This window comes from Saimiri boliviensis, chromosome 14 (genome assembly GCF_048565385.1).
Source record: "Saimiri boliviensis isolate mSaiBol1 chromosome 14, mSaiBol1.pri, whole genome shotgun sequence".
NCBI lineage: Eukaryota > Metazoa > Chordata > Mammalia > Primates > Cebidae > Saimiri > Saimiri boliviensis.
This window is the reverse complement of record NC_133462.1, coordinates 19,927,311-19,951,774: the sequence shown is the minus strand read 5'-3', so window position 1 is coordinate 19,951,774 and position 24,464 is coordinate 19,927,311. Positions and strand designations below refer to the sequence as shown.

General features: G+C 52.4%; 1 protein-coding gene across 3 annotated transcripts in view; it reads left to right on the top strand.

Annotated features, from left to right (window-relative positions):
* WDR62 (WD repeat domain 62) overlaps positions 1-22,723 on the top strand; it is a 54,453-nt gene extending 31,730 nt beyond the window's left edge. Inside the window, exons 14-32 of one of the 3 annotated variants that reach the window (XM_010347965.3) lie at positions 617-684; positions 763-884; positions 2,079-2,154; positions 2,827-2,938; positions 3,022-3,085; positions 4,965-5,087; positions 6,613-6,746; positions 10,313-10,365; positions 13,332-13,550; positions 15,508-15,638; positions 15,976-16,079; positions 16,416-16,526; positions 16,768-16,905; positions 17,584-17,683; positions 17,780-17,906; positions 17,988-18,039; positions 18,172-18,810; positions 19,629-19,786; positions 19,879-22,722. In XM_010347965.3, the coding sequence (XP_010346267.1) occupies positions 617-684; positions 763-884; positions 2,079-2,154; positions 2,827-2,938; positions 3,022-3,085; positions 4,965-5,087; positions 6,613-6,746; positions 10,313-10,365; positions 13,332-13,550; positions 15,508-15,638; positions 15,976-16,079; positions 16,416-16,526; positions 16,768-16,905; positions 17,584-17,683; positions 17,780-17,906; positions 17,988-18,039; positions 18,172-18,810; positions 19,629-19,786; positions 19,879-20,139 (2,792 nt within the window). In that variant the 3' untranslated portion in view covers positions 20,140-22,722. Of the gene's footprint in view, positions 1-616; positions 685-762; positions 885-2,078; positions 2,155-2,826; positions 2,939-3,021; positions 3,086-4,964; positions 5,088-6,612; positions 6,747-10,312; positions 10,366-13,331; positions 13,551-15,507; positions 15,639-15,975; positions 16,080-16,415; positions 16,527-16,767; positions 16,906-17,583; positions 17,684-17,779; positions 17,907-17,987; positions 18,142-18,171; positions 18,811-19,628; positions 19,787-19,878 lie in introns of all 3 variants that reach the window. The other 2 variants (XM_074386513.1, XM_074386514.1) reach the window with 2 other exon arrangements.
* The last annotated feature ends 1,741 nt before the right edge of the window (positions 22,724-24,464 follow it).

Sequence of the window (24,464 nt, the reverse complement as noted above, 5' to 3'; positions counted from 1 at the left end):
TGTACGGACAGGAAGCTAAGGCTCAGAGGGGAGGCCCCAGTTCAGAGCTGTGTTTAACAGCTTTGACTCTAGCACCAGAGAATGCCTGAGTTCAGTCCTCCAGCTGTCCTCTCTGTGTACCTTGGGACAAGGACTCTGTGAACTTCTGTGTTCACACTTGTCCAGTGGAATGGGTGGTGAGCATTCAGGAAGATTAGGCCCATGCCTGGGGCCTGGCCTAAGCCTTGTGTGGATCTTGCAATTGATCTTGATGGCGTGAGCCTCCCAGCCTGTCTCCACTGGTCCCTGCTATAGTCCTGCCTCTACTCTGCTGCTGAAGTCACCTTTCTCAATCCCAGACTGGAGAGAGTGTCCCTTCTTTGTCCCCAGCCTTTGTTTCCCTATATGCCCTTACTCTGCAGAGCCAGCTTTGCCCACAGGTCCACCTTTGCTCCCTCACACACAGCTTATATCTCACAGAGTCCCATCCAGACCCAGCACCAACCTCACCTTCTCCAGGAAGCCTTCCTAGATCCCAGCACAATTGATTGAAGGCCCTTGCAGTGGAGGTCCCCAGCTAGGATCCCCTGCCCATGTGGCCCAGCCCTGCCTAACACACAGCCACTTCCTCCCCCAGGCAACAGAGACATCCAGATGATCAGCTGTGGGGCTGACAAGAGCATCTACTTTCGCAGTGCCCAGCGGGTAGGATGGCGTGGCCTCCTTGGGGACTGGGTTGGGAGGTTATCAGGGCATTCTCTGAAGGTCCTGCCACCCTGCCAGGGTTCGGATGGACTACACTTTGTCCGTACCCACCACGTAGCAGAGAAAACCACCTTGTATGACATGGACATTGACATCACCCAGAAGTATGTGGCCGTGGCCTGCCAGGACCGAAATGTGAGGTGAGGAGTGGCCCTGAGCCCTTAGCTGGACTGGGCCAGGCTGGTTTCTGAACAGGGACTGGCCTGGTCTGCTTTGTCCTAGGCTGGCTGCTTTCCTCCCCGTGTTCCTCTGGTCCCCAACAAGCTGGGAGGGGATTGAGGGACCCAGCAGGTGTTTCTTGTTTCTTTTTTTGTTTTGTTTTGTTTTGTTTTGTTTTGAGGCAGAGTCTCGCTCTGTTGCCCAGGCTGGAGTGCAGTAGCACCATCTTGGCTCACTGCAACCTCCGCCTCCCAGGTTCATGTGATTCTCCTGCCTCAGCCTTCCAAGTAGCTGGATTACAGATGCCTGCCACCATGCCTGGCTAAATTTTTATATTTTTAGTAGAGACGAGGTTTTGCCATGTTGGCCAGGCTGGTCTCAAACTCCTGACCTCAGGTGATCTGCTGGCCTCAGGTGATCCACCCGCCTCAGCTTCCCAAAGTGCTGGGATTACAGGCGTGAGCTACCGTGCTGGGCCACTACCTGGTATTTCTCTGAAGGTAGGCTCTCCCAGGCCTGGTCTCCAGGTCAGCAGAGGGCTTCCTTCTAGCTCTCCCTAGAGCCAGTGTGGGATGACTGAGTTGCTGATGTGGCACATAAACTCCTGCATTCATCTGTATTCTCTGAGCGCCTAGCTGGGCTAGATGGTGCTGGGGTCATGGCAGTGGCCAGGATAGCCCCAGGCCCTGGACTTCGCAGTCCAGTGGAGGGGACACAGCTACCTCACAGCCACAGACAGCGACAGCACAGAGTGGTCAGAGATGGCAGAGCCCAGGGCCCCTGGGGAGACGCCTGACCCCACCTGGGGATCAAGCAGGACTTCCTGGAGGAAGATACATCTGAGCCTGGGGAGGATGTGGAGGAGCGAAGGCAGAAGGCAAAGGGGAAGACAGAAGGCAAAGGAGTGCAAAGAGGCTCTGCACCTCCTTCCTGACTCCTTCTTATGGCGTGCTGGGCGCTGAGCTTGCAGTTTGTAGGGGAGATGGGCATTAACTCAGCGAGTACCCCAGGACACAACTTCAGCTTGAGATGGGTTTTCAGTTTCAGTTTAGGCATCAGATGGGAACAGTTGGCAGCAGGGGGCTTCCAGGGGAGGGGAGGACAGCAGGAGCCAGAGGGTGAGGTGGTCGGGGGGCTGGGACCCTGTTTGCCACAACATACCCCTACTTCCCCAGAGTCTACAACACCGTGAACGGGAAGCAGAAGAAGTGCTACAAGGGCTCCCAGGGTGACGAAGGGTCCTTACTGAAGGTGAGGATTTGGGCCCCCTGCCTACTGCTTTGATGGGCCACCTAGTGCCCTTGGTGCTTCCTCAGTGCACCACACTGGCCAGCACCTTCTCAGGCCTGGTTAAACAAGGATGCTTGCGAGGGGAGTAGGGAGAGTGACCCTAGCTGCATTTCCTTTATTTACTGAGTTTTTACCCATGTGAGGCATCTAAGGTGGTTCCATTTGAGTGGCAGCAGTGTATGGTGGGAAGAATCAGAAGCATGGACTCCCCTCCTGGCTTGCCCACACCAGCATGGATCACTCAGGACAAGGGGGGACCTTCTCAGAGCCTCTGGTCTAGGACAATTGTTATGGGTTCAGTCTCTGCCTCAGGTTGACTGTGTGACCTTGGGCAAGCATTATCTCTTGAGCCTGTTTTATGCCCTGTAAAATGCATATAAAGACAGCTTGGCTCATGGACTTGTTCTCTGCAGGAGTTCATTTTGCACACATTCAGTGCTTAGCACAGGGCCTAGCTACTGTTGTTACTGCTGCAGTGGTGGCTAATTTCTTCACCTGCTGAATGGGAGCGGGAGCTCCTGCCCTGCCAGGGTTCCATGTGCTGTGCATCCAGCACGGGGGAGGAGGGGCCCAGGCCTCACCATAAGGAAGAAGCAGGCAGCTGGAGTAACACATGGGTCCCTTTCCTGGCAGGTCCATGTGGATCCCTCAGGTACCTTCCTGGCCACTAGCTGCTCTGACAAAAGCATCTCAGTGATTGACTTTTACTCAGGCGAGTGCATTGCCAAGATGTTTGGCCATTCAGGTGGGTGTACCTTGCTGCTCTGGATGCCTGCCCCCCACACACAGCCTCTGACTCTGAAGTCAGCCTCTTTGTTTTGTTTGCAGAAATTATTACCAGCATGAAGTTCACCTATGACTGTCATCACTTGATCACAGTATCCGGAGACAGGTGGGACAGGCCTGGAGGCTGTCCCTGGCCAGGCCTCCCTCTGGGAGTGGGTGGGACATGGACTATGGGAGAGTTGTGGCTCAGATACCATGACCACTGCACTCAGCCTGCCTGTGTAGAGAGCATTTCTGAGCTGCCCAATTTGAATTGTGTGAGTTTTGGTGTCACACTCAGCTGTGAGTTCAGATCCCAGCTCTAGGCTGGGCATGATGGCTCATGCCTATAACCCCAGCACTTTGGGAGGCTGAGATGGGTGGATCACCTGAGCTCAAGAGTTCGAGATCAGCCTGGGCAACATAGCAAAACACCATCTCTACAAAAAATTAGCTGGGTGTGTTGGCATATACCTGTAGTCCCAGCTACTAAGGAGGGGAGAGACATCCTAAGCCTGGTAGGTAGAGGTTGCAGTGAGCCCAGATTGTGCCGACGCACCCCAACCTGGGTGACAGAGTGAGACCCTGTCTCAAAAAAAAAAAAAAAAAAAAATCTAGGCCAAGCACTGTGGCTCATGCCTGTAATCCCAGCACTTTGGCAGGCCAAGGCAGGCAGATCAGCTGAATTCAGAAGTTGGAGACCAGCCTGACCAACATGGAGAAACCCTGTCTCTATTAAAATACAAAATTAGGCCGGGCGCGGTGGCTCAAGCCTGTAATCCCAGCACTTTGGGAGGCCGAGGCAGGTGGATCACAAGGTCAAAAGATCGAGACCATCCTGGTCAACATGGTGAAACCCATCTCTACTCAAAATACAAAAAATTAGCTGGGCATGGTGGCGCGTGCCTGTAATCCCAGCTACTCAGGAGGCTGAGGCAGGAGAATTGCCTGAACCCAGGAGGTGGAGGTTGCGGTGAGCCAAGATCGCGCCATTGCACTCCAGCCTGGGTAACGAGCAAAACTCCGTCTCAAAAATAAAAAAAATTAAAAATTAAAGATACAAAATCAGCTGGGCATGGTGGCGCATGCCTGTAATCCCAGCTACTTGGGTGGCTGAGGCAGGATAATTGCTTAACCCAAGAGGCAGAGGTTGTGGTGAGCTGAGATTGTGCCATTGCACTCCAGCCTGGGCAACAAGAGCAAAACTCCATCTCAAAAAAAAACTAAACAAATCCCAGCTCTGTAATATATTTTCATATCACCTTGAACAGGTTGTTTCCCCTCTTTGAGCTTCAGTTTGTTCCTCTGTAAATGACAACATCGTTCACCTTGAAAATTGTATGGTGAGGCCGGGCGTGGTGGCTCACGCCTATAATCCCAGCAGTTTGGGAGGCCGAGGCGGGTGAATCACCTGAGGTCAGGAGTTCCAGGCCAGCCTGGTCAACATGGAGAAACCCTGTTTCTACTAAAAATACAAAATTAGCTATGTGTGATGGTGCATGTGCCTGTAGTCTCAGCTACTCAGCGAGAGCTGAGGCACAAGAATGACTTGAACCTGGAAGTAGAGGTTGCAGTGAGCCATGATTGCGCCTCTGCACTCTAGCCTAGGTGACAGAGCAAGACTCCATCTCAAAAAAAATAATAAAATAAAGGAAAAGAAAATTGTGTGGTGAGAAATGAATGAGATGATATACATACATTCTTTAGCACATGGGTGATGCTCAAGGAAGTCCCTTTTGTCACTCCCTTTGATTTACTCCAGTTCTTCCCCACAGCCCCCTTCCTCAGGTCTTGAGGGCTCCCTAGTAGGCCCTGGTTTGCTGGCATGCCCCAGACCTGAGGCCGAGGGGGTATGGATGTGGCGAGTCTAGTCCCCTGCACTAAGCTGATGGGGTGTGTTTTCCAGGAGCATCTGGAGGACAGGGCCTAGGCTGCAGGGTCAGTGTGGCAGTGGTTCCCATGTTCACTCTTCCTCTGCCTTGCATGTGTCTCTTTGGCCCCTGCAGCTGTGTGTTCATCTGGCACCTGGGCCCAGAGATCACCAACTGCATGAAGCAACACTTGCTGGAGATCGACCGCCGGGAGCAGCAGCAGCACACGAAGGACAGGAAGTGGAGTGGCCACCCCAGGTCCTGGCACCCCCTGTCCATCTACCAGAGGGATGAGTTCGTCCCTGGGCCCCATGGAGTGATTCTGGGGATATGGCCATGGCCAAGACAGCCCTGGGCCCTGCCTTTAATATTAATACACTTGCAGCTGGGTAGGGGAGACAGATTTTGAATGTGCAGTTATAGTAATACATCCAAAAGGTTTTTTTTGTTTTTGTTTTTGTTTTTAATTTTCGTAAATAATAGACACAGAGTCTTGCTGTGTTGCCCAGGCTTGTCTTGAACTCCTGGGCCCAAGTGATCCTCCATTTTTGGCTTCACAAAGTGCTGGGATCACAGGTGTGAGCCACAATGTCCAGCCACGAGAAGGGTATTGAAGTGCAAAAGCGAAGTGTTTGGCAAGCCTCTGAGCACTGTGATGGGGCATGCCCCAGGCAGCTGTGGGAACAGAGGGTTCCCTGACCAGCCAGCCAAGGGGAGGAGTGGGCAGGCAAGGAGTCTGAAGGGAGGGCTGCAGTGGGGCCACAGTGTCCTCTTACTCCCATGTGAAAGCTGTAGGTTCACTTCTTTGAATCTTCTAAACTTACTTTTTTTTTTTTTTTTTTTTTTTTTGAGACGGAGTTTCGCTCTTGTTACCCAGGCTGGAGTGCAATGGCGCGATCTCGGCTCACCGCAACCTCCGCCTCCTGGGTTCAAGCAATTCTCCTGCCTCAGCCTCCTGAGTAGCTGGAATTACAGGCACGCGCCACCATGCCCAGCTAATTTTTTGTAGTTTTTTAGTAGAGACGGGGTTTCACCATGTTGACCAGGATGGTCTCGATCTCTCGACCTTGTGATCCACCCGCCTCGGCTTCCCAAAGTGCTGGGATTACAGGCTTGAGCCACCGCGCCCGGCCAACTTACTTCTTTTTTAAGTCTTTAAGTAGCAAAGTCAGTTTTATTTTCAGTGAACTCACGTTCTTTTTGATTTGAGGTTTTGGTTTGGGTGTTGCTAATTTTGAGTGGGAGGTTTTTTCATTTGTCTTCTCTCCTGCCTCTGAGTATGTCTGTCATTGCCACTGACTCCATGTGGCTCCTAGGGCACTGTGGGGACCAGGCTTTGGCATGGGCCACTGGTCCTGAGGTGCTATTGGAGATACCATTCCACCCCCAGGCTATGAACCAGGGCCCTGACTCCCGTGCCTGCTTCACACCAAGGATGTTTTAGTTTCCTGCACTCAGGAGGAGCCACTGTCCTTGCTACTCCCTACAGGGAGCCCAGTACAGGACTGCAGTCCCACTGTCTGCTTGGCTTTCTGTCACGTTGCTGTGGCCCTGGGAGAGTTTTGTGTTCGTTTGGAGCCCAGCCTTTGTTAATCTCATGAATTGTGATGATGTGGTTCTAGTGGGGAGGTGGTGTCCAGTGAGAGACTCGCCGACACCATCTTGACAAGCAGCTAAGAATATGTTCACATGGAGCTTAGCACAGGTCCGGGCCCTAGGCAAGTCCCTACCACCAGCCCATTTGCCTGTATTCTCTCCTTACCATCCTCATTCCTGGCTTTAGGCAGGATACCTATGTGTCCACACCTAGCGAGATTCGCTCCCTGAGCCCTGGAGAGCAGACAGAGGATGATCTGGAGGAAGAGTGTGAGCCAGAAGAGATGCTGAAGACACCATCCAAAGACAGCATGAATCCAGGTTGGAAAAAGGGCCCTATTTTGAACTATATCAATGTAGGAAATTATTGCTGGGTTTTGCCCATGACTTTGTTTACAGGGCCTGGAACATATTAAAACTCACCAATCAACTCGGCATGGTGGCTCACGCCTGAAATCCCAGCATTTTGGGAGGCCAAGGCGGGTGGATCACCTGAGGTCAGGCATTCCAGACCAACCTGACCAATATGGTAAAACCCTGTCTCTACTAAAAATACAAAAAATTAGCTGGGCGTGGTGGTGTGTGACTGTAGTCCCAGCTACTAGAGAAGCTGAGGCATGAGAATTGCTTGAACCTGGGAGCCGGAGGTTGCAGCAAGCCAAGATCATACCACTGCATTCCAGCCTGGGTGACAGAATGAGGCTCCATCTCAAAAAAATAGTAATAAAAATAAAATAAATAAAACTCAGTAATCAGGCTGAGCATGGTAGCTCACACCTAGAATCTCAGCACTTTGGGAGGCTGAAATGGGAGGGTCACTTGAAGCCAGGAGATCAAGACCAGCCTGGGCAACATAGCAAAGCCAATCTCTGCCAAAAAAAAAAAAATTAAAAAGAAATTAGACGGGCATAGTGCCACACATCTGTAGTCCCAACTACATGGGAAGCTGAGGCAGGAGGTTCACTTGAGGTCATGAGTTTGAGACCAGCCTGGCACATAGCAAGACCCCATTCCTACAAAAAGAAAAAAATTAGCCGGACATGGTGGTGCACACCTGTAGTCCCAGCTACTTGGGAGGCTGAGGCAGGAAGATTGCTTGAACCCAGGAATTCAAGGTTATAGTAAGCTATGATCACACCACTGCACTCTACCCTGAACAATAGAGTGAGACCCTGTCTGTAGAAAAACAAAGAAACTCAATAATCATATCAGTCAAGACTCTCAGTATAAAAGCAACCAGGTTTAAGTCAGGAAGATAATTTTTTAGTGCCTGAAAATTCAATAAGATTGGCTTTCAACAAGGCTGGATCCAGATGGTAAGATGATGTTAAAAGGAGTGTTTTTTTGTGCCTTTGGCTCTGCTTTTCTTCATGTTGGCTTTGCTAACAGACAGGCTCTCCCTTTAGTAGGGGAAAAGATACCCCCAGTAGCTACAGGTTTATAAAACACCATAGAGAAGAAAGCACCTCTTTCCTAAGCTCAAGCCATCTCAGGGTTGTGTGGCTCATGTTCTTGGCATGACTCTTGTGCTCACTTCTGAGTCAGTTGCTAAAGCTGTCCAGGTCGGAGCATGTGATCACTCCTGAGGGCAGAGACTGTAGTCAACGCCATCCACTCACCACCTGACCAGGCATCAAAGATGTGTTTGAGGCTGAGTGCGGTGGGTCATGCCTATAATCCCAGTACTTTAGGAAGCCAAGGTGGACGGATTGCTTGAGCTCAGGAGTTCAAGAGCAGCCTAGGCAATACAGCGAAATCTCGTCTCTACAAAATGTACACAAATTAGCTGGGTATAGTGGTGTGCACCTTATTGTTCCAGCTACTCCAGGGGCTGAGGCGGGAGAATTGCTTGAGACCAGAGGTGGAGGCTGCAGTGAGCTGTGTTGTGCCACTGCACTCCAGGCTGGGTGACAAAGTGAGACCCTGTCTTAATAAATGAACGAATGATTGATGTAGTTGAAGAGGTGAGATGTTCTCTCCTAAGAGTCCCCTTTAGACAGGATGCTGTTTTCCAGAAGCCCCCACAGGCTTCCGTCAGGTCCCAGTGGCCATGATACATCTAGACTCGAGAGCAGCTGGGAAACAGTGATAAGCACTGGGTGATTTTAGGGTGGGGCTGGGCTCTCCCAATAAGGGAGACAAAGGCAGGGGCTGACGGGAAGGCAGCAGCAAGGCAAGACACCCTGGGAAAATCAAACGTTGCAGAGCAAGCTCATTTTCCTTGTCACCACCCTCATACCCAATCCAGTGTCCTCTGCAGGTTGGCCCCTTTTATTCTCATGTTATGAATTCTTTTTTTTTTTTTTTTTTTTTTTGAGACGGAGTTTCGCTCTTGTTACCCAGGCTGGAGTGCAATGGCGCAATCTCGGCTCACCGCAACCTCCACCTCCTGGGTTCAAGCAATTCTCCTGCCTCCGCCTCCCTAGTAGTTGGGACTACAGGCGTGCGCCACCATGCCCAGCTAATTTTTGTATTCTTAGTAGAGACGGGGTTTCACCATGTTGACCAGGATGGTCTCGATCTCTTGACCTCGTGATCCACCCGCCTCGGCCTCCCAAAGTGCTGGGATTATAGGCGTGAGCCACCGCGCCCGGCCTCATGTTATGAATTCTTACAGGCCTTTTCCTACATGCTGATCTACCTCCGTGCACAGCCATGGGAGACACATCATATCACTTAGGTCATAAACTGAATTATGGCCAGGCGTGGTGGCTCACACCTGTAATCCCAGCACTTTGGGAGGCCGAGGCAGGTGGATCACCTGAGGTCAGGAGTTCAAGACCAGCCTGGTCAACATGGTGAAATCCCATCTCTGCTAAAAATACAAAAATTAGCCAGGCCTGGTAGAGTATGCCTGTAATCCCAGCTACTTGAGACTTGAGGCAGGAGAATTGCTTGAACCTGGGAGGCGGAGGTAGCAGTGAGCCACGGTCGTGCCACTGCACTCCAGCCTGGAGCCTATTGACGGAGTGAGACTCTCTCTCAAAAAAATAAAAAATAATAAATTAAATTCTGCTGCAGATATTGTCCATAATCTTTTTCCTCTGCAAAGTCCCTCACGCACCTGTATGTTGGTGAATACAAAGCAGAGGCCTCCGAAATGTTAAGTTTTTCCCCTTCAGGTGACATTTAGGTCTTTCCTGATTGCACACCCCTGTTCATGAGGCTATGGAGATGAAGATCACTCCTAGGCCTCCTCAAAATGTGAGGATTTCTCCAGGACAGAGACTAACGAGTAGCACCCCTGGGTCCTAGGGTTATTTTATTTTACTTTAAAAGTTTTATTATTTTATTTCACTTTTCTTGTTGCCCAGGCTGGAGTGCAATTGCACGATCATAGATTACTGCAGCCTTGACCTCCTGGGCTCAAGCGATTTTCCCTCCTCAGTCTGTGGAGTAGCTGGGACCACAGGCTCAAGCTACCACACCCAGCTATAAATGTATGTGTGTTGGGGTGGGGTGTGTGTAGAGACAAGGTTTCACCATGTTGGCCAGGCTGATCTCGAACTTCTGGCCTCAAGTATCATTCCCACCTCAGCCTCTCAAAGTGCTGGGATTACAGGCTTGAGCCACTATGCCCGGCCTTTATTTTAAAAAAGAACCCCAAGAGTTCTCCAAACCCAGTTACTGCCCCACCCTGCATTGCATTACGCTCTCTATTGCCCCCACACTTTTCCTGCCATCCTTTGTTAGTATTATGCATTTTCACCTCAGTCAGTCTTGTGAGTCAAACATCTCATCCCACAGTTTAAGTTTGCATTTCCCTGACACCCAGTGCTGTTGACCTGTGGATTGTGATGTTGCCCCTTTGGGGACTGCCCGGTTGTGCATGTGGCCTGTTTGTTGGGCGTTTGTCCTCTTCATGGATTTCATGTGTTTCTCTTCAGATCCTCGGTGCCTGCTAACCAATGGCAAGCTGCCACTGTGGGCAAAGCGGCTGGTAAGTCTTCAGGGAGGGGATTGCTCGGGCTGGCAGAGGAGAGGCCTCCCCAGCTCTGCCTTCTGGAAGCCCTTTTTCCTTTCCATGTCCCTCCTTGCCCTGGAGAAGCCCTGCCATCCTTGCAGGCTCAGTGAGACAGCCCTTTGTTCTTGATCAGTGCTCTGTGCCAGGCATTGTTCTGGCTGTCAGAGACACAGCAGTGAACAGGGGAAACAAAAGCCTCTCCCTTCACAGGCTCACTTGCCTGTATGGGCGAGGACAGTATCCCAGCACTTTGGGAGGCCGAGGCTGGGATATTTTCCCCTGCCCACACAGGCAAGTGAGCTTTGTGAGTCTACGTCATTTACTTGTGTAATAAGTAAATAAGTAAATGACGTAGCATGTTGGGTGCTGATAAGTGCTGTGGAGGGAAAAGAATCAAGAAGGAAAACATGTCAGCCAGGTACAGTGATGCATGTCCGTGGTCCCAGCTACTCAGGAGACTGAGGTGGGAGGATCACTTGAACCCAGGAGATTGAGGCTATAGGGAGCCAAGATGGCACCACTGCACTCCAGCTTAGGCAACAGAGTGATAGCCTGTCTCAAAAAAGAGAAAAAGAACAGAGCCTGGCATGGTGCCTCATGCCTGTGATCCCAACACTTTGGGAGGCCAAGGCAGGTGATTGCTTGAGCCTAGGAGTTCAAGACCAGTCTGAGCAACATAGTGAGAACCCATCTCTACAAAAAATTTTAGAAAATTAGCCAGGCATGGTGGTGTACACCTGTAGTCCTAGCTACTCAGGAGGCTGAAGTGGGAGGATTTCTTGAGCCAGGGAGAGTGAGGCTGCAGGGAGCTGAGATAGTACCACAGCACTGCAGCCTGGGCAACAGAGCCAAGAACTTGTTTCATAAAAAAATAAAAATTAAAAAAAAAAAAGGAGTGTTGGGGGTGGCAGTTTTTTTGTTTGTTTGTTTGTTTGTTTTTGAGATGGAGTCTTGCTCTGTCGCCAGGCTGGAGTGCAGTGGCACAATCTCAGCTCACTGCAACCTCCACCTCCTGGGTTCAAGCTATTCTTCCGCCTCAGCCTCCCGAGTAGCTGGGACCACAGGCACGCGCCACCATGTCCGGCTATTTTTTGTATTTTTAGTAGAGACAGGGTTTCACCATGTTGGCCAGGATGTGGTGGGGTGGCAGTTTTAAGTAAATAGGAAAGGCCTTACTGGGAAAATATTTGAGCAGAGATGAAGCAAGTGAGACAGGCAGATACTGGGACGAATGTTCCAGTCATAACAGCCTGTACATGTAAAGGCCACGAGGCCAGGAGTTCAAGACCAGCTTAGGCAACATAGTGGACCCCCATCTCTACACAAAATTTAAAAATAGCCAGGCATGGTGGTGCACACCCGTAGTCCTAGCTACTCAGGGGGCTGAGGCAGGAGGATCACTTGAGCCCAAGAGTTGGAGGCTGCAGGATCGTGCTACTACACTCCAGCTTAGGTGACAGAGGCATTGTCTGTTAAAAAAAAAAAAAAAAAAAAAAACAAGGCCGGGCGCGGTGGCACAAGCCTGTAATCCCAGCACTTTGGGAGGCCAAGGCGGGTGAATCACAAGGTCAAGAGATCAAGACCATCCTGGTCAACATGGTGAACCTCGTCTGTACTAAAAATACAAAAAAATTAGCTGGGCATGGTGGCACGTGCCTGTAATCCCAGCTACTCAGGAGGCTGAAGCAGGAGAATTGCCTGAACCCAGGAGGCGGAGGTTGCGGTGAGCCGAGATCGCGCCATTGCACTCCAGCCTGGGCAACAAAAGCGAAACTCCGTCTCAAAACAACAACAACAACAACAACAAACAGCCAGGCGCAGTGGCTCACGCCCGTAATCCCAGCACTTTGGGAGGCTGAGGCGAGTGGATCATGAGGCCAAGAGATCAAGACCATCCTGGTCAACATGGTGAAACCCCGTCCCTACTAAAAATACAAAAATTAGCTGGGCATGGTGGTGAGTGCCTGTAGTCCCAGCTACTCGGGAGGCTGAGGCAGAAGAATTGCCTGAACCCAGGAGGCGGAGGTTGCAGTGAGCCAAGATCGCGCCATTGCACTCCAGCCTGGGTAACAAGAGCGAAACTCTCTCAAAAAAAAAAAAAAAAGAAAGAAAAAGAAAAGAGAGAAAGACAATGTGGATTATAAGAGACAGAATAAGAGAGGTGAATGAAGGATGATCCCAAGGTTGGGGTCTGAGCAACTGGGAAAAAGATCACTGAAACACAGAAGCTTCTAGGAGGAGCAGGTTTGTGGAGAGGAAATGAGCGGTCAGCACATTAACTTTGAAATACCCACCAGACATCCATACAGAGATGTAGAGCAATTCAGAAGTTTCAGAGAAAGGTTCAGGGCCAGGCAATCTCAGCACTTTGGGAGGCCGAAGCAGGAGGATTGCCTGAGCCCAGGGGTTTGAGACCAGCCTAGGCAACGTAGCAAGAGTCCACCTCTACCAAAAAAAAAAAAAAAAAAAAAAAAAAAAAGCTGGGTGCTTTGGCTCACGCCTGTAATCCCAACACTTTGGGAGGCTGAGGTGGGTGGATCACTTGCGGTCAGGAATTTGAGACCAGCCTGGTCAACCTGGCAAAACCCCATCACTACTAAAAATGCAAAAATTAACCAGGCATGGGGTTGGGCACCTGTAATCCCAGCTACTTAGGAGGCTGAGGCAGGAGAATTGCTTGAACCCAGGAGGCAGAGGTTGCAGTGAGCCGAGGTCGCACCACTGCACTCCAGCCCAGGAGACAGAGCAAGACTTCATCCAAAAAAAAAAAAAAAAACCCAAAAAGCAGAGAGAAAGGTTCCAGCTGGAGATAACGTATCTGGAAGTTGTTTCTGAATGGTGTTGAAAGTCAGGAGACCAGATGGGCTGTTTGAAATGTCCATGGCGCTCCCTGCAGTGGGTGAGCACTCAGCCAGCTTCCTGACTGTCCCATATCCTTCAAGCTAGGAGATGATGATGTGCCAGATGGCTCGGCCTTCCACGCCAAGCGCAGCTACCAGCCCCACGGCCGCTGGGCAGAGCGGGCCGGCCAGGAGCCCCTCAAGACCATTCTTGATGCCCAGGACCTGGATTGCTACTTTACCCCCATGAAGCCCGAGAATCTGGAGAACTCCGTTCTGGATTCACTGGAGCCACAGAGCCTGGCTGGCCTGCTGAGTGAGGTACGCACTTCCACCCCAACCTGGCCAGCAGTCCCTGTACCATGACGGCCCCAGGGCCTGGGGCCTCAGGCTGACTCCCACTCCATGGGGGAAGGGAGGATTACATGAGATGGTGAAGGGCAGGAGGGTGAGCCCCAGGTCTGGTGCACAGCAAGACTTACCAGGGCAGACAGGAGTTCTTGGAAAGTGGGTCACTTGGGGGTTAAGAGCTTAGATGCTAGAGCAGGCTTATACCCAAGTGGGGTACATTTGGGTGGATTGACCTCTGGCCATACCCATTCCCGGTTTTGTGACCTGGAGTAAGAGACTTAACCTCTCTGGGCTTCAGATTTTTAAAAAATAGTCATAATGGGGTCAGGGGCAGTGGCTAATAATACTTGTAATCCCAGCATATGGGGAGGCCAAGGCAGGAGGATCATTTAAAGATCACTTGAGGAGTTCAAGGCCAGCCTGGGCAACATAGCAAGATGCCACCTCTACAAAAATATTTTTTAAATGTGTTTGTTTTGGTTTGCTTTTTTTTTTTTTTTTTTTTTTAAATAAAAAATTCTGTTTAGGACCAGGTGCAGTGGCTCATGCCTGTAATCCCAACACTTTGGGAGACCAGTGCAGGTGGATCACGAGGTCAGGAGTTTGAGACCATCCTGGCCAACTTGGTGAAACCCTGTCTCTACTAAAAATACAAAAATTAACTGGGCATGATGGCATGCACCTGTAATCCCAGCAACTCAGGAGGCTAAGGCAGGAGAATTGCTTGAACTGGGACCCAGGAGGTGGAGGCTGCAGTGAGCCAAGATCACACCACTGCACTCCAGCTGGGGTTGCAGAGCGAGACTCCATCTTAAAAAAAAAAAAAAAAAAAAGGCCGGGCACGGTGGCTCAAGCCTGTAATCCCAGCACTTTGGGAGGCCGAGGCGGGTGGATCACGAGGTCAAGAGATCGAGACCATCCTGGTCAACATGGTGAAACCCCGTCTCTACTAAAGGTGCAAAAAATTAGCTGGGCATGGTGGCGCGTGCCTGTAATCCCAGCTACTCAGGAGGCTGAGGCAGGAGAATTGCCTGAACCCAGGAGGCGGAGGTTGGGGTGAGCCGAGATCGCGCCATTGCACTCCAGCCTGGGTAACAAGAGCAAAACTCCGTCTCAAAAAAAAAAAAAAAAAAAAAAAAAAGTGCCTGTAATCCCAGCTACTCAGGAAGCTGAGGCAGGAGAATTGCCTGAACCCAGGAGGCGAAGGTTGTGGTGAGCCGAGATCGCGCCATTGCACTCCAGCCTGGGTAACAAGAGCGAAACTCCGTCTCAAAAACAAAACAAAACAAAACAAAAAACTGTTTTTGAATGGTCATAGTAATCTCTTCTGCCCCAGAGGGCTTTACAGGAATCCATGCTAAGTATAGGCCTGGGCTCTTAAAGGTTACTTTAGCTCTTTAGCTGCTTTAGCTCTTACTATACTATTTGCCAAACGAAATTCTTATTATCCTATCCTACAATTTTTATTTTGTTGTGGTATACTATACATCCAGTAACATGCACAGATCTTAGGTATACAGCTTGATGAACTACCTGTGTCATTCGTATATGTCCACTACTCTGGGTAAAATCTGGAGTGTTTTCTACTTCCTAGAAACCTGTTTCTTCTGCCTGTCCTCATCAGGTCCTCCCACCAAGATAGTGTTCTGACCTCTCACCACGGACTGGGCTTCCTATTCTTGAACTTCATATAAATAGACCCGTAGAGGGTTGGGCCTCCTATTTTTGGTGCCACACCTCTTCCTCATCTGTAAAGGGACTGATAGTGCAGGGGCAACTCAGGACAAGCTGGTCGCGAGCAGAGTGCATGGCACAGGCCCTGGGTCACAGCCTCCAGCAGCAAGGCTGCCAGCATGGTTTCTGGCACACCGTTGATGGCCCCAGGTACCACTGCTGCCTCAGAATGTCTGTGCTATTTTCCCCATAGTCAGAGAGTCCCCAGGAGGCTGGCCACGGGCACTCCTCCTTCCTGCCCCAACAGAGGGAATCATCGAATGAGGCCAGTGAGCTCATCCTCTACTCCCTGGAGGCAGAAGTGACAGTCACAGGGACAGACAGGTGGGTGTCCTTTCTGCCAAGGGAGACTTAGTTGGAGGAAGCCCCAGCTGATAGCTGCACCCTGGAAGAACTAACTGCTCTCTGCCTTCCCACTGGGCTTGTGGGAGTGGGGACAATTGATGTGGGGATGGGGCTGGAGCCAGGCCTTAAGTTCCTTGGTTCCAGATGGGGTGCAGGGGGGGCCCGACCTGGGGAAGAAGGGGATATTTGGAGGAGGCGGGGAGGCTGAGGCAGTGCTCCTGCAGGAGCAGCAGGTGCCTAGGGGCTCTGGGTGGGGCTGGCTGTTGAGTATCCAGCTGAAGTCTTTGTTCCTTCTCCATCCCCACTGGCACTGCAGCCAGTACTGCGGGAAGGAGGCGGAGGTCGGGCCTGGAGACCAGCAGGGCGACTCCTACCTCAGGGTGTCCTCCATCAGCCCAAAGGATCAGAGCCCGCCTGAGGGTAAGTACAGGGCAGGTAGGGAGCCTGTGACAGTCTGTGCACTCAGCCAGGCCCTTTTCTGGGCACCAGTAGTGACTTTGACCCAGTCCTGAAGCTCAGAGTCTGTCGAGGAAGACACAAATGGTCCCTGCCACTTCCTGAGGATTCTGGGCCCAGCTGTCCACAGCTGAGATGTTACCTCCTTGATGTGAAACTTCCCTCATCCATAAAATGGGGGTGGGTGCTCTTATCATCCCTCCTCCAGATGGAGAAATTGAGCCCAGGGAAGCATAACCCTGGCCCTGACTCACCAGAATGGTTGGGCTGTGGGCTCCTGACCCCAATTCTCTCCTTCAGACTCAGGGGAGTCCGAGGCCGACCTGGAATGCAGCTTCGAGGCCGTACACTCCCCAGTTCCGCCACCTCACCCCACCCCTCAGTTTGTCACGTTGCTGCCCCATTTCCCAGGTAAGCAGGAACCAGACACGCAGGGAACTTGCTGCCTGGGCCTGGCTGAGGGCCAGGCACAGTGTCTAAGCACAGGCCCTGCACTTGGCACCCACTGAGCCTGGAAGATGGGGATCCCTGCTTCTCAGCCTGAGGGCAACAGGGCAGGGATGGGCGGGCCCGCTTTCTCCATTTCAGGTGGCGTCTGCTATGACTCATGGTGTTGGCGGCTCCTCTTGTCCCTGCCCTCCCTCCCTGTCAGGATGCACAGGTCCCACAGAAGATGAGCTGTCCCTGCCTGAGGGACCCAGCATCCCCAGCAGCTCCCTGCCCCAGACTCCCGAGCAGGAGAAGTTCCTCCGTCACCACTTTGAGACGCTGACTGAGTCCCCCTGCAGAGGTAGGGCTCTGCCTCACCCGAACCCGCTAAGGCCATCTGTGCAGCCTGGGCCCAGCATTGGCATCCCTGGAGTCGGTTCCCCAGCAGGGCCAGGAGGGTGGGTGGAGAGTATCTGCTTCTTTGATCTTTTTTTTTTTCTTCTCCTTTTTTTTTTTCCTTTTCTTTTTTTTTTTTTTTTTTTTTTTTTTTTTTTTGAGACTGAGTCTTCCTCTGTCTCCAGGCTGCAGAGCAGTGGTGCGACCTTGGCTCACTGTATGTAACCTCCAACTCCCTGGTTCAAACGATTCTCCTGCCTCACCCTTCCAAGTAGCTGGGATTACAGGCGCCCACCATCAGACCCAGCTAATTTTTTGTATTTTTAGCAGAGAAGGGATTTCACCATGTTGGACAGGCTGGTCTCAAACTCTTGGCCTCAGGTGATCCACCCACCCTGGCCTCCCAAAGTGCTGGGATTACAGGTGTAAGCCCCTGTGCCCATTGCCCTGCTTCAGTCTTGACCTGAGCCTCATGATGCTTCCTCACCCACTGCCCCCGCTCCTGGGACTTTTACCGTGTCTGTACATAAGGGTTTCTAGGGATTGTCCTGCTGGGCTGTGGGCTGACCTGGGGCTGGGGCTGCTCGGTGGGAGGGGTTATGAGGGTCCCTTCAGCATCTTCTCCTAGAGCTCTTCCCCACAGCCCTGGGAGACACGGAGGCCTCTGAGACTGAGGACTACTACTTCAACCCGCGCCTGAGCATCTCCACGCAGTTCCTCTCCAGCCTCCAGAAGGCATCCAGGTAGAAGCTGGTGAACCCCGCCCACCCTCTGGCTCCCTTGACAGCGCCCCGGGGCGGGCTGAGTGAGAATCATCCCCTCTGCTCTTCTCCCCACAGGTTCACCCACACCTTCCCTTCTCGGGCAACCCAGCACCTTGTGAAGTCTCCGGAGGTCAAGCCCACAGACCGAGGTGGAAGCCAACCCAGAGCAGGTACTGGCTACACCTCCCAAGACGGGACCCACGTGAGTATTGGGGCCACCTCCCTCAGGGCACGGGGCTGGGAACTCTGAGGCCTTGTCCTCACCTCAGAGCTGTGCCTGCAGGTCCTCACTGCAGGGAAGGCGCAGGAGACCCTGGAGGCCTGGCGCCCACCACGTGAGTTCCCCAGCCCCAGACGGACAGCCCGGGGTTTCTTAGCAAGTGGCCAGATGTCCAGCCGAGCTGCGGGGTGGTGCCCTGGCCGTCAGCTCTGCACAGGTGAGTCAGTGCCATCTGCTTTCGTTGCAGCCCCCTGCCTTACAGGCCTGGTGCCCTGTGTCCCTGCCTCCTCCGTGCTGCCCACAGACGGGAAGCTCCCAACGCCCACATCTGCACTCACCCTAGGCCCGGCTCAGGGTGTCCACGCCCCCTCCACCTGCTCCTACATGGAGGCCCCTGCCAACTCCCGTGCCAGGATATCACGCAGCATCTCCCTCGGGGACAGCAAGGGCCCTATCGTGGCGGAGTTGGCCCGGCCCCTCTGTAGGCCATCGTCCGTGGGGGACCTGGCCTCCCTGGGCCAGGAGCTTCAGACCATCACCACCACGGTGACACCCAATTTGGACAGTGAAGGCCAAGAGCCTGCCCTGCACTCCTGGGGCAACCACGAGGCCCGGGCCAACCTGAGACTGACCCTGTCAAGTGTCTGTGATGAGCTCCTGCTGCCCACCGTGGATGCCCAGCCTGGTGTCACAGTCCCGGAAGCGAGTTTCTCAGCCCCTAACCCCATAGACGGGAGCGCCCTGAGGCTCCATGGCTCTGCCTTTCTCCCAAGTCTCCCAGTCTCTGAGTCCCCTGGCATTCCTGCCCACCCCAGTAGCCCCCAGCTTCCAGAGGCCGGACCTGGCGTCCCTGGTGCCACTGCCTCCCTCCTGGAGCCCACCTCTGGTGAGTATAGCCTTGGAACAAGTAGTGTCTCCCCTAAGCTCATCCCATGTGCTAGTTGGCTGAGCTCCAAAGGTCGACACTTGACCTGGCCACAGGGACTGTGCCATTCATTCATTAATTTTTTTTATTTTATTTTTTTTGAGACTGAGTCTTGCTCTGTTGCCCAGACTGATCTTGGCTCACTGCAACTTCCGCCTCCCAGGTTCATGCAATTCTCCTGCCTCAGCCTCCCGAGTAGCTGGGATTACAGGCGTGCGCCACCGTGCCGGAGTAATTTTTGTATTTCTAGTGGAGATGGGGTTTCATCATGTTGGTCAGGCTGGTCTCGAACTCCTGACCTCAGGTGATCTACCCGCTTCAACTTCCCACAGTGATAGGATTACAGGCGTGAGCCACCACACCCAGCCATTAACTTAAATATTTAACGAGCATTATGTACTGGGCTTAGGGCTAGACCCTGGGACATGGGACATGGTGGTAAACAAAACAGAGAATTGACATCTTCATGGGGTAGTTTCCAGACTAGATTTTTAAGGAAAGCGACACATGCATCACAAAGTTACGTGCTCAGGAGGGACAGAGGAGGGTGAGGGAGTGCGAGGTAGGGACAAGAGTTGTAATTGTAAACCAGAGGACGAGAAGAGGCTTCAGGGAGGAGGCTGCATTGGAGCAGAGATCTTTAGGAGGGAAGGGGAGAGAGCCTTGGGGACCCAGAGAAGTGTTCCAGACAGAAGGACAGCATGGAGTCCACCCAGCCACCCTGGCCGCGGACACCAGTGGAATGCAGCTCATCTTGCTCATTCCCTCCTCTACCCCAGGTGCACTTGGTCTGATTGAGGGCAGCCCTGCCTGTTGGAGTGAGCCCTGGGTGCCGGCTGAAGCCCTGTCCCCGTCCCCCCTTGAGCTGAGCAGGGTGGGGAACATCTTGCACAGGCTGCAGACAGCCTTCCAAGAAGCCCTCGACCTTTACCGTGTGGTGAGCCAAGCCCCAGGGTTGGGAAAGGGTTGAGGGGGCTCTCGGGACCACCCGGCCTTGGTGGCCCCTGACAAGGTTGGCATCCCTTGCAGTTGGTCTCCAGTGGCCAGGTGGACACCAGGCAGCAGCAGGCACGGAATGAGCTGGTCTCCACCTTCCTGTGGATCCACAGCCAACTCGAGGCCAACTGCCTGGTGGGGACCAGTGTGGCCCCAGCCCAGGCCCTGCCCAGCCCAGGTCCCCCCTCCCCACCAACACTGTACCCCCTGGCCAGCCCAGATCTGCAGGCCCTGCTGGAACACTACTCAGAGCTGCTGGTGCAGGCTGTGCGGAGGAAGGCACGGGGGCACTGAGGGTGCAGCCCCTCCACCGCAGCCCTGCTGCTTCTGAGGACTTAGGTATTTTACGTGAATAAACTGACAGCTTGGAGGAATGGTTCCTGGTGCCTATTTGGGCCTATCCACAAAGCTGTCTTCAGGTGGAAGTGGGGAGGGTAGAGGGTGATGCCCAGTGGACTCAAGTCTGTCAGTAGGAGGGAGCATGGGACCAACGTTCCCAAGAAGTTCAGGAACTACAGCCATGACCTCAGGACCAGTCTTCCCACACTGCCCACAGAGCTGCCACAGACCAGTGCAAGGTGCTTGCCCAGTGGGGCCCAGCTGTGCCCCAGGGAGGAGCCAGCCCCTCTTCCTTGCCCCCAGTCAGTGCCTGAGAACTCACCAGGGCTGCTGTGATCACCATGTACCTACCTTGCCCAGCATCCCACACTTTGCCACATCATGGCTCAGGGCCTCTGGGTCAAGCCCATACCACATCCCACAAGGGAAACTAAGGACACATGAACAGGCTTGCCCAAGCTGGGTATGGTGGCCTGCACCTATAATCCTGGCTACTCCAGAGTCTGAGGTGGGAGGATCACTTGAGGCCAGGAGTTTGAGGCCAGCCTGATTCCATGACATGACACACATCAGGACCAATCTTGAAGTTCAAAACATTCGGCCGGGTGCGATGGCTAACGCCTATAATCCCAGCACTTTGGAAGGCTGAGGTAGGTGGATCACCTTAGGTCAGGAATTTGAGACTAGCTTGGCAAACATGGCAAAACCCCATTTCTACTAAAAATACAAAAATTAGCTGGGAGTGGTGGCACACATCTGTAGTCTCAGCTACTCAGGAGGCTGAGACAGGAGAATCACGAACCCAGGAGGCAGAGGCTGCAGTGAGCTGAGATCACGCCATCACTGTAGTCCAACCTGGGTGTCAGCAAGTCTCAAAAGAAAAAAATCCTGCCAGTTCCCACCCAGATGCCAGGGAGGAACATCAGGCAGCACGTCTGCCCTTGTGGCCACTCACCTTTAGAAAAACAGACACAGGAATTAGAGCTCTATCTGTAATTCTAGGTAGGGTGGGGAGATTCATTGCTGCTGAAGGGTCAAGGAAGGCCTTTCTGAGGTTATGTTTGGGCTGAAGCTTGAAAGAGGACATCTCAGCAACACGTCCAGGCCGACAGCACAGCCAGTGCACAGGCCCTGTGGTGGCCACATGTGGTCTGTGTGGAAGGAAGAGCAGCGAAGCCAGGACGGCTGGAATGGAGGGAGCAGAGGGCAGGAGATGAGCTGTGAGGAGGAGCGGGGCCTCACCGGACAGGGCCTTGTTGCTTCATGACATTTAAGTCCAAGGAACATCCAGAACAGGTTTTGTTTTTGTTTTTTTTACTAAGTTTCTGCTCTTAATGTTTGGGGTGATGCCCAGTATTGCTTATTTCTCATGACTCTTCCCTGCCTTAGGGAACCCAAGGCCACAGACCACCACCGCAAGACTATAAACCCCCCTGCCTAGTTCAGCCACCACTGCCCAAAACTTTCGTCAACATCCCCGGGCAAAGCTTAGTGTCCAGCCCCTTACACCCAGGAGACCATCTTGGGCCTCTGTCACTCATGGAATTGCCCTCCCTTCCAACCTGTGTCATAATAAAGCCTTCTGCTCCAAGTAGTACACACCTGGTTTTCAGGGCCCAAGATGGAGGGACATTGGTTACTCTTGACGTCATCATGCACTTGGCCACCAGGCACAAGGAGAAGGAACAACTCAAAAGAGCAAATCCCAGGGAGAGTGTAGTGCTGAGGGAGCTGCGGCTCTGACTCACACAGAAGGGAGTGGGAATCAACACCCTGACCTTACTCCCCTCCTGCAGGGCACCCCATGGTCCAACTCTTACTCAAAGCCAGATTGCATAGAAGCCCAGGTGACCCTGCCTCCCAGTCAAACTCCTAGGCCATGGAGCAGGGTGGAACGGGACTGAGAGGGTTCCTGGTAGTGGGCATGGAGAACTGGGTCCCTGAAAGGAAAACAATTCACCTTTCACTGCAAATCCCCCACTGCATGCACCCCCACATCTACTCTCGGCCTCCCCATGGCAGTACCATCAGGACAGCTTCTTGGTCCTGTGCTGCCAGGCTTGTGCCAGGCATTCCAATCAGGGCTGCAGGAAAACCAACAATGGCAAAATGGAGACATCACCTGAAACCCCATTTTGCAGATGACCCAACTGAGGCCTGGATTGCCCAGAGGAGGGATTCCTAGGCAGAATGCAGTGGCTCACTCCTGTAATCCCAACACTCTGGGAGGCCAAGGCAGGCAGACGGTTTGAGCTCAGGAGTTTGAAACCAGCCCTAGGCAACCTAGCAAGACTACATCTCTACAAAAAAAATTTTTTTTTTTTTTTTTTGAGACGGAGTTTCGCTCTTGTTACCCAGGCTGGAGTGCAATGGCGCGATCTCGGCTCACCGCAACCTCCGCCTCCTGGGTTCAGGCAATTCTCCTGCCTCAGCCTCCTGAGTAGCTGGGATTACAGGCACGCACCACCATGCCCAGCTATTTTTTTTGTATTTTTAGTAGAGACGGGGTTTTACCATGTTGACCAAGATGGTCTCAATCTCTTGACCTTGTGATCCACCCGCCTCGGCCTCCCAAAGTGCTGGGATTACAGGCTTGAGCCACCGCGCCTGGCCTCTACAAAAAATTTTTAAAATTAGCTGGGTATGGTGGTGCATACTGGTAGTCCCAGCTACTCAGGAGGCTGATGTGGGAAGATCGCTTGAGCTCAGGAGGTTGAGGCTGCAGTGAGCTGTGTTCACTCTACTCCAGCCTGGGTGACAAAGCAAGGCCCTGTCTCAAAAAAAAAAAAAAAAAAAAAAAAAAAAAAAAAAAAAAAGCCTTCCTAACTACCCCCTGCTTATATGTCTGCCATATGCCAGGCCTCATGTGCTAAGCATTTTCTCCATGGATCTTCAGTACAAACCAGGAAGAGGGAGATTCCTTAGTCTCGTTTTCCAGATGAAGAAACAGGCTCAAGGAGTGACTTACCCTGGGTCCTACAGAGAGCAAGTGGCAATGCGTGGCCAGCAGACCCTCAGCACTGCCACCCTTGCTTCCCTAAATGAATTGGCACAACTCTCAGGCAATGTGAAGAAATGAAGAAACACTCCCCTCACCCTCAAGCTTTGTACAGATGTTCCCCTCTGACCAGAACACCCTCCCCTTTCATCTGAAACCTCTTCTTTCAGGGCTTATCCAGGAAGCCATTCTTGCACCCCTAGACTGCATCAGGGGCAGGGTGCATTCTTGCACCCCTAGACTGTCCATGTCCCCAGGACCCCTTGTTTTCTCCAACATGGCTGGGTCTCTGCTTCACTTCCCTCACTGGCGTGGTCATTCTGGGCTGTCACTGGTGTGTCTCCTGCATGGACTTATGCAATCGTTTTCATTATGCTAGGTCTGAAGCCTAGAAAATTGTTGAGTTGGCCAGCTGTGGCGGCTCACACGTGTAATCCCAGCACTTTAGGAGGCCGAGGCGGATGGATCACTTGAGGTCAGGAGTTTGAGACCAGGCTAGTCAACATGGTGAAACCCAGCCTCTACCAAAAATACAAAAATTAGCTAGGCGTGGTGGCGCATGCCTATAGTCCCAGCTACTTGGGGGGCTAAGGCAGAAGAATCGCTTGAACCTGGGAGGCAGAAGCTGCAGTGAACAGAGATCGCACTACTGCATTCCAGCACTCCAGCCTGGGTGACAAAGTGAGAATCTGTCTCAAAACAAAAACAAAAACAAATGGCTGGGTGCAGTGGCTCATGCCTGTAATCTCAGCACTTTGGGAGGCCAAGGCGGGCAGATCACCTGAGGTCAGGAGTTCAAGACCAGCCTGACCAACATAGTGAAACCCCATCTCTACTAAAAATACAAAAAATTAGCTGGGCATGCTGGTGGGTGCCTGTAATCCCAGCTACTTGGGAGGCTGAGGCAGGAAAATCGCTTGAACCGACGAGGCAGAGGATGCAATGAGTCGACATTGTGCCACTGCACTCGAGCCTGGTCAATAAGTGAAACTCCACCTCAAAATTAATTAATTAATTAAAATAAATTTTAAAAACACAGCTTGAATTGCTTCTTGGCCTTTTGGCTAACAATCAAGTGTAGAACAGAGCTTGGCCAGTGTGCTGGAGTAGGGTCCTGGGAGCCCCTGGCTGTGTCAAGAGACCCCCTTTGGGCTGGGCGAGGTGGCTCACACCTGAAATCACTGCACTTTGGGAGGCAGAGGCGGGTGGATCACTTGAGGTCAGGAGTTCAAGACCAGCCTGGCCAACATGGTGAAACCCCATCTCCACCAAAAATACAAAA